The sequence below is a fragment of the Xiphias gladius genome, chromosome 7 (assembly GCF_016859285.1).
Source record: "Xiphias gladius isolate SHS-SW01 ecotype Sanya breed wild chromosome 7, ASM1685928v1, whole genome shotgun sequence".
Taxonomy (NCBI): domain Eukaryota; kingdom Metazoa; phylum Chordata; class Actinopteri; order Istiophoriformes; family Xiphiidae; genus Xiphias; species Xiphias gladius.
Window position 1 is genome coordinate 14,940,960 of NC_053406.1, and position 12,957 is coordinate 14,953,916.

At 37.3% G+C, this 12,957-nt stretch overlaps 1 protein-coding gene across 1 annotated transcript in view; it reads right to left on the reverse strand.

The window, feature by feature from the left end:
- The window catches only part of cbl (Cbl proto-oncogene, E3 ubiquitin protein ligase), a 41,314-nt gene that overhangs the window by 26,480 nt on the left and 1,877 nt on the right, over window positions 1-12,957 (reverse strand). The window contains exon 2 of the mRNA XM_040130401.1: window positions 7,644-7,891. Within this exon, the coding sequence (XP_039986335.1) occupies window positions 7,644-7,891 (248 nt within the window). The remainder of the gene's footprint in view (window positions 1-7,643; window positions 7,892-12,957) is intronic.

Below are 12,957 nucleotides of genomic sequence, written 5' to 3' on the forward strand. Positions count from 1 at the left end.
AAATGTACAGACAGCCAGTTGTTGTGACAAGTAGAAACAGCAGCCAGTAACACTGTAGTAACATTATAGACAACAGTGCCAAGTACCTGTCACGACCCACAGAAAGGAAATCCTCATGCAAAGTGAGCACGCTTCAACTCCATAATTTTTCAGATAAAAGCTGCAAAAGTTAAAAGTTGTAATATATAGAAACTAAGAATAATGATTAATGTTTAATGATAATAAACAATTTGGAAAGTTTAATTTGATTATCAATTAGTACTTAGACAAATAAAAAAGGGGAAAAAAACAAACAAACTGTTTTTCTCCTATTTTTCATCTTGTCAGTTTTTGTTGTGCACTCAAATGTCTGAACAACTTCACAAGCATGCACATTTTATACAGCAGTAGCTACTGAAACAAACTGAATGTTGTCATAATGAGTAAAGAGAAATGGATCCAAGTGATAGCTGAGTGAAAGGCTCTTCATGACACCTGCAACTGAAGCCTGAACAGTGGTTCAGCTGCAGGGAAGGCTGAATGAGTTGAAGCTTGAGGAAGTTGTTCCTACCAACCATTGTAATATTATCACTGAAGCATGTCTGGTATGCATTTTTCTATTGTGCAAAGGACTGGAGCAATATGCAGTCAGCAAAGAAGCAAAAGTAAAAAAAAGGAGGGGTAGCAGTGAAGTCTAGGGATAAAAAGATGTGGATTAAACTTTTAATTAACCATGTGTGTAGGGCTCTAACTAACAAATGTTTTCACTGGCAGTTAGTCTGCCTATAAATGTCTCATGTAATTGATTAATTGATTAATCATTTCTGCCTTAAATATCAGAAGACAAGTGAAAAATGTCCATCAAAATTTCAAAAGGTGACATCTTCAGATGTCTTGTTCTGTCTGATCAACAGTTCAAAACACAAAGATACAGAGTTTACAATGATTCGAAATTAATCAAAATAGTTACAGAATTTTTTTTTTGTCGATCCATTAACAGAGTTATTCTTTCAACTCTGCATGTGTGTAGATGGGTGTGTACAACATTGTGAAGAGAGGAACTTTTTTTTTAAACCATATAATAATGGCTGCTGCAAAGCCAAAATATGGCCAAACTGGCTATTTTCCTTTTCCTTTGACATAAAATCAGCCATTTCTTTTATTTTGCTTTATTCCTGGTTTAAAAGAGAAAGAGTGTGACGGTGGTTTTTATTATTGTCTGCTTTACATGAGGCTCTATTCTAAGAAATACCATCCGTAAATATCACAAAACCCAGAAGTTCAACATTATACCATGATAACTGCAGTATTACTAAATGTTAAGGAATTTAGAGTTTTATCAGATAACCTATTTGTTAATCAAGTTGTTTTAAGCCAGTTCGGGATGGTGATATCCCAAACCCTAAAATTCAGGGTGTGAAAATGTTGACACCACTCAGAACTTACTGAAGCGTGCTTACAAGGCTTTAAAACATACCCAACAGGTATTATGCCTTTCACCAGTAACAGCTTAGGTGTGTAAAGATAAGATACGAGACAAATTAGGCCATAAGAGATATACACCTGTACTACAAATACCATTTACAACATTTTATTAGTCTCCAGGTTTATCACTTTCAGCAGTGTAGGCTGTCCCACAAATGCATCACCCTGCAGCCTATTAGCCCACCACTTCCTCTGACCAGCTGGACTTATCAACGGTGGTCAGGATGTAATGGCAGCTTAGCCCAGGAAGACAATCAAGCAGACTCTCACAGAGAGGTCAAAACAGTATCCGGTTAGACCCATGGGGGGGAGGTTAGAGAGCTTTTTCTGAGGACACGCTGATCAACCCTAATACTGTGTTATTCTGCTCAGGGGCTGTAGAATGTGTAATGTTTAACATATAGGTTTCTTATCGGAACATAAGTAAATTAATAAACTGGCTACAGACAAAGCAGCTGTTTTAAAACCAAGAACAAGCTCAGAAGGACAGCACACTCGTTTCTCAACACAGAACAATTAACCAGACCCTATTAGCAAACCTTTTCATCAAGACACCAGTGACAACTCACTACTCGCTACTCGCTTCAGTTAATGCAGAAGTCAAAATACTATGTTGCACTGAACGACCACAGAGTAGACAAGTGAGCTGGCCCTAGCTGAATGACTGCCAGCATTTGGTTTGTGGCTTGTAACAATGTCTTGAGCTGGTACTCTATTTTTTCTTCGCCATATATGATAAACAACCGAGTATTTTTGGATTCTGGACATCTTGCTGGACAAAAAAAGCGATCTGATGAAGTCACCTTAGACTACGGAAAACTGAAAAAACATTTACAGACCACAGCAATATCTGTCTATAAAATGTAATTTGGTTTGAGTTATAACAGTTAATCAATTAAATTGGGAAACATACAGAAAGATTATTTGATAATGAAAATAATTGTTAGCTGCATCCATACATCCATATATACAGCATCCACTTGCTTAGTTTCTCAATCACTGTTATTTTGTAAAATGTCAGAAAATTATGAAAAATACACATCATAATTTACCAAGGTGATGTCTTCAAATAACATGTTTTGTACAACAAATAGTTCAAAACCTGAGGACAGTTTACAATGATATGAAACAGAGAAAAGCACAAAACACTCATATTTTTAATTTAAAGTTGACAAATGATTAATTATCAAATGTTTACTAATTAATTTTATGTTGGTCAACTAATCAATTAATTCATTAAATTATCTTAGCTCTAGCTTTGGCCTAACTAAAATGAACAATTTTACAGGGTAATATGGTTAAATTTCTGGTTGAGATTATTCCTCTGGTCACTCTCTTTCCAGAATAGGCAATACAGAAACATTTTTAGGCTTGGGTGAGGAGTAAAAAAAAAAAAAAGTGTTGATTAAAACTAACTCATTCCTGTGTGGGTCTTAGTCAACTCTGAGGCCAGAAAATGTCTCGGCTGTGCTGTGTAAACCAGAAGAGGAAGTTAAGTGAAGCAAACAAGGAGGAAGTGCTGACTGTGTTGTGTTGATTCTGACTGAATATGGGCTGTCACTGTTAATAATTAAGTCTCGCTTACAATAGACTTACTTTATTCTACACTCTCTCTAAAAGTGAGCCACTTTTTTTTCCCTCTCCTATGTCAGTATGCAAAAAACACTGTAAATACATTACGCCTCTTACATACACAACCCAGCTACTACTAATGTCAAGACCAAGCTTATCAGGCTGTTGCTCACCAAAAAACAAACCCAGGGTTATACTACACTACCTCAACTCTACTTCATCTCTAAAGCTAAACAATGCATGTGATTCATATGGGAAAGGGGGGGGGGGGCTATATAAATAGAGGATCTCAATCTCTGGGAAAGACAATGTGGAGAAGTCTGTACAGCATCACAATATCCAGCATATCCACCCACGCTGCATTCAGGGCTCTCATGGCACACTCAGATCTTTCACTCTGACTTGAAAATAAGTATTAAGCTATGGTAGAGTCCAATACATCGCCATTTGAGTGAATAACTATCACGTACTGAGGCTGACTGAAGTCAAAGTGGTGGAAATAATAAGTGTCAGCAGTCTCACATTTTAATTCAGGCTGAATTGAAGAACATCATGAAAGCAGTGTTTTATCAAACTATTCTTGTTGCATTCACGCCGATTATCTTTATCCTTACAGTTAAACCTTTCAGTCTAAGCCATGTGCTGAGCTCAGCTGCAGCCTAACTACCTACTAGTTTCTCTAGTGGTTCAACATCATTGGTTGATTCTATAGCACTCTTAAGTGGGCTTATACCCATTGGTTAGTGTCACTGCCACTGCCTTCTCCACACAAACAATAGCAGTCTTTGTGTGTAATGCCTGGCTACTGTGTGTGTGTTTCCTCTGCTTTAACCAGGAATTTGTTTCTGCAAAGCTTCTTGGTGCAATGAAGTGATAATGAAAATAAATTTCATAAAGAAACGGTCAAAATGGCAAAAAACAACTTTATCGTGGTAAATACAGGGGTTGTTGAGATAGAAACGTCCTCTTCTTTCTGGTTGCCTTAGTGGTGTTTTTCCCTCTACAAGATTACGGTAATGGTAGCTGAGAAAGAACACTCTCACTGAGGAACTGTGCAACAACATGAGGTATGTATCACTTAGGATTGGCTAGGTACAACAATTAACTAATTTTCTCAGCCAGGTCAAACAAAGAAACCACAACTTCCTAAAGCTTTCCTCTCGCTTTATGTAAGACTGTAGGCTTTTCAATGTTTTTTTGGAAGGTTTAAAATAGATATCCAAGTTATGAAATTAGTCTGTAAGAGGACACACAGCAACATCAGAAAGTGTTGATCCATAGAGGGCTATTTTGTGTGCTAATCTGCTGCACGCTGACTCTGAGTTTATATTGTTAAAAAGTTGAGGCTCTAGAGCTTTAAAAACTAACCTAGAGGTCCACTGTTGTCCCCCTTCAATGATTTGCTCTCACAAGTCAGCTTCCTGGTCATATTTGGCTGTGTTCACTCTTATTTTGGCTGCTTGACCAGCTGATGCTGAAATTTCACATGGGTCATTGATATTCACAACGGAATGTGAGCACTGCCACTTAGGCTTTTTACACTGCAAGCAGCTGACTGGGGCTAGTATGAAATGAAGGGGACCCCGCAACACAGCCACAAACAAATACATGCAAACATGCACGGTGATGTCACCATTTAGCAATCCAACATAGGCTGTTTGTGAGTGTGTGCGCAGCAGCTGGCCAATTCACTCTGGAGAAGTGGCATACGGCAACAAGGTAGACCTACATACCTCTCCTAATGGAAAGTCTTACTTAGCTTACTTCTTTGCCAAAGGCATTAGAAATGTAACATAAGTACCAGAATCGAATTAAACAAATTGAAAGTTTCCAAATGTCCATGGTGAAGCGATTGCAACAAGCCAAGCTCAATGGTTACTAGTTAATCCAGTTAGGCTATGCATTAACACAGTTGTGCAACCTATTCCGTACACTTCCGTAATACCATTACTCAGCTTGGGTGTCTATCTAAACATTTAGTTTCACACACAAACAATTTGTATGATGGTGCACTGAATTACTGATGTCTGTAGGGAATACTACCAAACCTTGTGTCAACATTGCACCCCTGAGAGGGTGGCACTCCATGTGATCAGGATAGATTTATAAAACTATTTCAGGTAATGTGTGCATGTTTGTGCACACAACTTAAAGATTTGTACTCAAACCATTTTTGAGAAATTTAAAATTTAAAATTTTAAGCATAGGCCTGTTATGTCAGCACCCCATTAATGACCAAATGACTCCAAAGTGTTCTCATTCTTTTATACATCATTAGTGAAGGCAAAACAAACATCTGCGCCTCATTATTTCTCGGGTTATCACAATTTATTTATCTGATGTGTAATACTCATAACTTGAGAATTAATGAAGCAAAGATGTTTCTTTTGCCTGCACAAATGTGCAAAAACAGTGTGCAAACAAATGAGTCACCAATTGTGGAAACATTTGGACTTCAACTGGATGCTGAGACCTTCGCTAAAAAATGCTATCACATGGGGTGCCAACTTCAAAGAGGTACAAACTTAGATTAAACTGGTGCAACTTAGTGCTGTGCACTTATCTTGTTAGTCAAAGTATATTTTAATTTACAGATGAGTCTGAAAGACTGACTCATTAAGTGTATATTACCCTTTTCTCTTTATGCTCAATAAAAATAGTGTAAGTAATTTTCTGTTTCGAGGCTTTTCATTCTTTAACATTTATTGCTACAGCTATCTGGGCCTCCAGAGCCCTTTACATGTCAAAAGCTCCCAGTAAATGAACGCACACACAACAAGGCAAACATGAATAACCCTACACATGACAATTCTAAGGTTGTTTTACGCTATTCCTCCGCTGACGTTCATAAATGTGGATCCGGGGGTAGCTTACTCATGGACGTGTGCACAGCAGCAACGCTACTGAGAAAATCCTAGGGGAAACACTGGCTATGCATTAACTCTCTGCTGATGACAAATTGCTTGCTCTATAGCGATGAAGTGAATCACATCTTAAATCCTAATGTTAAATCTGATAAACATATCAATTGTTTTACTTTACTCATCACGCATCAACATTTATTTTTTTATTATGGACATGGGCTCTCCCTTCTAAAGACCACATGGTAGCTCAAATAAGAGTAACGAGGTATTAAGAGTTGAATACTTCTGCTTGATCTTTTATTCAATATAATGAAAATTGAAAGAAATCAGCATTACTGTCTTCCCATGCAGCATCAATGTAGCATGCTCATAGTTCTGCAGCAGTGAACTCTGGCAACACAAAATATCTAAAGCAAGCAAACTGCTTTTGATCAGGTTTGTTAAGGATGTCTTTGAAAACTCTACTTAAAATAGAAAATATGCAAAAAATAATAATAATAATAATACAAGTAAATAAGAAATAAAATAACTACACTTGGCACATCAATTAACACAATTTTAGATCCTTATTTTGCTATTAACTTCTCCCCTTAGGCAATAGTTTCTATCCGTATATTTCCATATCCGCTCAGTGTCATCGTCCAACTGACCAATCCAAAAGCTCCTGCAGACAGCAGCAACTAACCACAGCCAGACATAAAAAGCTGTCTGGACAATACTGAGGGTTTTTCAAAATCTTTTGCAAGTCATCTTTTTCACTGCCAGCAAGAGAAACAAGTGATTCAAAGACAGTTCTGGGTAAAATCCTTACTGGGATAATATTTGATACCGGCTCACATCTTATACGAAATACTCCCTAGAGAAACATAATGAGGGCCATCACACTATTTCATTACATACTGTATATGATGCCTGTTTACAACTATGTCTGAAAGCATTGTCACAAAGCATACAGTGAACCAAAGGGCATCTGTATTGGTGTAAACGGGGAAGGTAAGAACAGTTCTGTCCGGCAGCTAGTGTACATCTCACAGAACCTACCCTTTAACACATGAGTAACTTAAAAAGCTCCATTTTGTCTTGAGGTCTTCTGTGGAGTCTCAAGTCTTCAAAAAGATGTAATTTCTCCTTTGGTATTTTTTTTTAAACAAGGGTAACAATATCTTATCAATTACACTTACAAAAGTCTCTCAACACATAAAACAGACAACTGGTTATTTTTTAACACAGACTGTACATTTGTGTCTGTTTTCAGTGGGACAGTAAAGATTACTGAGTGTAAGAGGAAAAAGCGATAGAGAAGGAGGCACTGTGAGATTTGTAAAAACAAAGCATTACAGTAAGACAAGTACAAGAAGAGAAATGTTGAAGTAGATGGTAGAGATAGGAAGGCACAAAAACAAAGTGACAGGCAGGCAGGCAGCTGTAGATTAAGCACCTTTCTGACCACATATGCTCACATGCTCAAACCACAACACCTCTCTCCTCTTATTTTTTATACATCTTGAGCACCAACCACCCTGGGGGTTAGGAATGAGTGCAGTTGTTCACTCTGTGCCTGCACAGTCGTAATTGCTCTGAATGAACTGTTGTATTATAAAGACTTTACACCTCAACATCACTTGACGTTCAAGAAAAGAACTGAGAAAGCAAATGGACCCATTCTTGGCACAACTCACCTCTAGAATCATATCACTCAATTAATATTAAGCTAGATGCCATACTTTTATTCTCTATGCTCACCTGGGTTGTGAGTTCTCCTCGTACATGCGTTCTTTGCCTTCCTTGAACAAGCTGATGGTCTGCTTGGTCTTCTTTGTTAAGTTCTCCATGAAGACCCGGAAGTACTCGTTGTCCCCCAGAGTCTCCATTTTGCCCTCGTAGCGAGACAAGATGGTGCGCAGGTGCTGGTAGGTGTCTGGCAGCAGATCCAGGATGTAAGGGGGGCTGTTCTTCAGAGCCAATTTGGGGTTTTGGCACAGGCGCACCACCTGCAGAAAGGGAGGATGTGACAACGAAGACAAGATACAGTTACAGACAAGAGGTGGGTGCGAGTGGGAAGGCAGATGAGAGAAAAGCAAGACAGGAGATGTGTTAGAAAGAAAGTGGTGAGAGAGGGGTTAAGGAGAGTGACAGAAAGAAAAACCCAGAATTGTGTCAAGTGTCACCTTGTATTTTCATTCTGTACATTAGTAAGACAGAACTTTGTATGATATAGCTCTTTTCTGTATTAAAGCACTTATCTTAAGTGTCAAATATTGTCTGTGAGCCCAGATAGGAGACATGCAGAATGGAAAATGCCAATGAAGTTGAAGACTGAAAGAAGGGCCCTTAAAAAACCTGTCAAGCTTGGAGCTTGCAGAGTGTGGCAAGTCTACACATTATGCAATGGTATACACAGAGTATCACCGATTTAAACCCTTATAGCATTACAAGTTATTTCACCACTGTAACACTACTTCCTTTTTAATGAAAGACGACGGCATACCTGCATTCATCCACGCACAATTTCTGTTCTCACTGTGAGGCAAATTATCTCCTTTTCTTACTCATTTACCATCCAGGCGTCTTTTTGTAAATGTGCACAGGAATGCTTGCAACATATTATGCGTCTACCGTGTCAATAATCATGGGTCACCACGGTCGGATTCTCCACTGTTTCAGCATGTTTAGAGAAGCTGTTGATATTTTTACATTTCCCCATTTCAATCTCCACATCCTATATAATTTCTGCTTTAAAAAACACAAATTCTCTTTCCTCAATATTTGAGTATGATAGCTTGCAAATATGAACAGCTGAAGCACCGACTGTGATACTGACAACGTAAGCTTCATCTACAGAGACATGTCATAAAATAAACTTTAAGTATAGAAAACTAAAAAACTCTTTCAAAAAGCACAAGAGCCTGTTTTTTTATGGACACAAAATTCAGGTCAAACAGCTTGACTAACATCTATCATTGACACAATAGAGGGAGAATTTTGCAATGGGTGAACAGGGATAATCTTCTATTAGATGGCTTTATAAATCATGTCAATTTAAACCTCCCGTCGATGGTGAGGCCATGGGAAATCAGCTTTTTTCCACCAGACTGTACGAATGCATGTTTCGTCCTCAATAATGTTTAACCTTTCCTCACCCATCTTACTGTACTGCTGTGCTGCGTCTGAGTCACGTCGTTGACCATTACAAAAGACACTGGCGGGGAGCCTAGAACACTCTGTCATTAAGCTCTGTATGGACACGGCTGCTTTCATATTTACCACTGGATTCAAGTCTAGCTTACTAGTGTGATTGCAGTGGCACAAACTACACTTCCATTAAAAATTTCAGGGGTCTCATGTCCTGATTTGAACCAGCGCTGACATGGAGCTAGGCTGTCAGCTTCAATGGTGACTGAACAATTGCATGTCAACAACAGGACATGGCTCATTCTTTTGTAGACCAGGCCAAATTATTGTCTACTAATCATGTCTGAGTGTTAGCAAGAAATATGGCAAGAACAGCATTACAAGAATGTCGGTTTGAATTTCCTTGCCTCTTCTTTTTGGAAGCCATCGATTTGTTATTATGGGAAAATAAGAATTCAAAAGACTTAGAAAGGACTTCAATCAGTTTATAACTGAAGTAAGTCTGGTAACACAAACAATTTTTTTTTAATGCATGACTAAATATTCTGCAAACATATGAATCTCTGCTATTGTGACATGGTTTATTGTAAACATACATACAACAGTTTCATGTGATTCCAAGGTGGGGCCCATCTGCAGAGTTTAAAAGTTGATATATCTAAATATTGATCAACTAAATATTAAACTGTTTTCAACTTTAAAAAGTCAAACTATATCAATATTCAACATTTGTTTAATTTGATTAATCAGTTTTTCTAAATTTCTTGACCTGCTATGATTAATGTCTAATTAGAGATTAATTGATCAGCCCATGGACGGAAAAATAATCAACTATTCTAATGATTGATAAAGTAATTTTTCAAATAAAAAAAAAAAATCATTCCTTAGTTCGATCTTCTCATTTGTTAGGATTTTTAGCTCTTCTTTGACTTATGCAATAGTAAACTGAATATCTTTGGATTCTGGAGGATTGGTCGGACAAAATAAGCAATTTGATGTCGTCATCTAAACCCTTAGGTAATTGTGTTGGGCATTTCTCACTATTTTCTGACATTTTATATACCAAACAATTAACCAGTTAATCGAAAAATAAAACGGCTGATTAGTCTGTAATGAAAATAATCATTAGTTCTAGCCTATATCTAACTATTTGTTATAATGTCATCCATAGTATTCCCTTCCTATTCACCTCTAAGATACCTGACATTAAGAGATACCTGACATAAAGAAACCATGTCTAATATACTGAGTGTGTAACATATTAGGAATTAGGAATTTTACCCCAGTTTGTAAATGGGCCACTGTGCTCAGACCAGTCGGTGCATCATCCCTGTATCAAATGCCTCTCAAAAAGAACGGGGTCATGACTGGTAGGATATTTTAAGCAGTACTACTTTCTACTACATGCAAAATGTTTTTAACATGTGGACCTTCATTGGTCTGTGAAAATGAAAGGCTCAGCTTCAGTGCAATCACATTGTGTACATATCAAGTTCCCTTAACTCTTCATTTATAGATAAAAATTAGAAATCCATACTTTTCAACAGACATTAAGGATAACCAGGGTGCATAAAAGCATTGCTGGGTGGAATACTACAAAAGCTGATAAGGATGCTTTTAAAAACAGGAATGAAGCTAGAAAGATAGTCTTTATTAATATTAGTCATTAAGGATTATTCACATTGCATTTAGCATTAGACTGACCAGATAAAATAAAGCAATGCCTCAATGATTTAATCTATTTAAATAATTTCAATTACCAAAACTAAGATGTAACTGAGGGAGAAAGAAGAGCTTAAAAATGCCATGGAACAACGTCTACTGAATTGTATGCAGCACACTAAAAGAATAGTACCTTTTGTGTATTTTGGATAATTTGCTTGTTGCTGATAACTGCATAAGAGCCAGTTTTTCATTTGACTACATTAGCAACTGAACTGAAAGCTAATAAGCCTTCAGTATTATTACAAACACTGTGTCCTCATTCCCTAACCTTCTTCAGGCTTCCAAGTGCAGAAGGTTTACACTGGTTATGTCTGAGACCAGATAAGACTGCTGCCAAGGTTATACCACTAACATTATCATCTACCACGCTAACACTTGTACCCAAACCTTAGCCAAGCACATGTACATGCATGCAAGGCCACAACAACCGAGTACTCTTGTACGTCAGTGTATATCATGGCTACTGATTTGAGGTAAAATGTTGAGTGCGTCCAAGCTAAACTACATTCCACTCATCTTTTTCTCTCTTCTCTCATACTCTCCTAGCTGATTCTGCACCTGGCATGGACCTTGAAGTTTTTCTACATCAAGTTCAAGTTGTTTAAACATTAACTAGCTTGAAGAAAAGCTTTTAGACTTTAGCTGTACATAGGCAATTTTGTGTTTTCTTGTTTCTGCAAAGTTCAGAGACCGTTCCTGGACAACATATGTTGCCCTCTGTCGAGCAAACTGAAGAGTAACGACTATTTGTTCACTCCCCAAAAGCTTTCAATTTCCCAAGCTGGATAATATTTTTAGAAATAAGTGATGATAAACTATATTGTGCAACTGAATTAGCTAGTCATCTTCCATAAATTTCATAACTACACGAGACTACTTTGAACGTACCATTTACACTCAAAAAAAGCAGAAATCAACAGATTAAAGCTATGTTTTAGACACAACAGTGACTGCTGACTTACTACACTTGTTTAGATGCAAAAGAGATGAAAACTCACTGAAACAAATGACAAAAAAAAAAACAACTGTGCTACAGAAAAGGGCAGAATATAATTTTGGTCTACCAGACACTGTAACTGACACAATTCGTAATTAAACAGCAACTTTCATTATTTTAACTGCTAGAAACAATAATGACAAAATAAAATATATTGATGATGAATACATCGACATGAATATAATGTGACAATAAGACCATGGTGATTTCTGCCATAAAGATTTTTGAGAAAGTGTTACTAATGTGGATATGATGATTAACGGTTATAGTTAATTTCATCCAGCTATCACAGTCAGACAAGCTAAGAAATGTGTATCACTGAGCTGTACTACAGCACAAAACTGATATAATGATATCCATACCATCTTTGAGCAGGATATGAAATGAATTTCATTGGTGGTTATCTGCCATATTGTCTGGTTAAATACGCACCCTTAACATTGCCAATATTTCCTAGGATCGCTGATGGTGATGATTTTCCACATACAACTTCAAGTTTTGATTAAAGAATAGCTAAATGGCCTGAAGCATGTAGCAATTCCACAGCAGAGACAGTAATGCAACACCTAATGGTTAAACTTTAATGCTGCAAGGTTTAATTTTCATGTTAAACATGATTCAAGTTGCTAAACTAAGAACACACCTTTGGTCAGGGCATCGAGAATTTAGTCAAAAAAAGTCAAAAGCTTGAACACAATTCAATAGTTAAGTTTTGATAGGCCAAACACTTTAAGAATAGGCAAAGGAGGCAACTCTGAAGAGGGAAATTAAGGTCATGCTTTTGATAAAATTTAACTTAGTACTGTGTGGGAGGTGTTTTCAAGCAGAAACTGTATTAGTATCCTGCAAGTGTTGGACTACCGTATATATGTTGGGCTGTGGTTTTCCTTAAAACAGTGCTAAGCAACATTTCTGCTGCTATTTTAAACAATCTGGTGGATTAAAAATACTTTTGGTATTATAACCTTTTCAAAAGGTAAGACACTTTTTTTCACCACACTGGTGCTGCCCCTCAACTGTTTTACTGGGTCAGATGAATATGGTAAATTATTCGCATACAGTAAACTGTATAAACTAACCTGAGGTGTAGGTGGTTCAAGCTGTGTAAGGTCTGCTGTACAGTCATCTTGTCTGGATTGCAGTTTGGGATGTACAGACAGACACAAAAACTTTCTAGTAGAGTATTGAACATACACTGGGAAC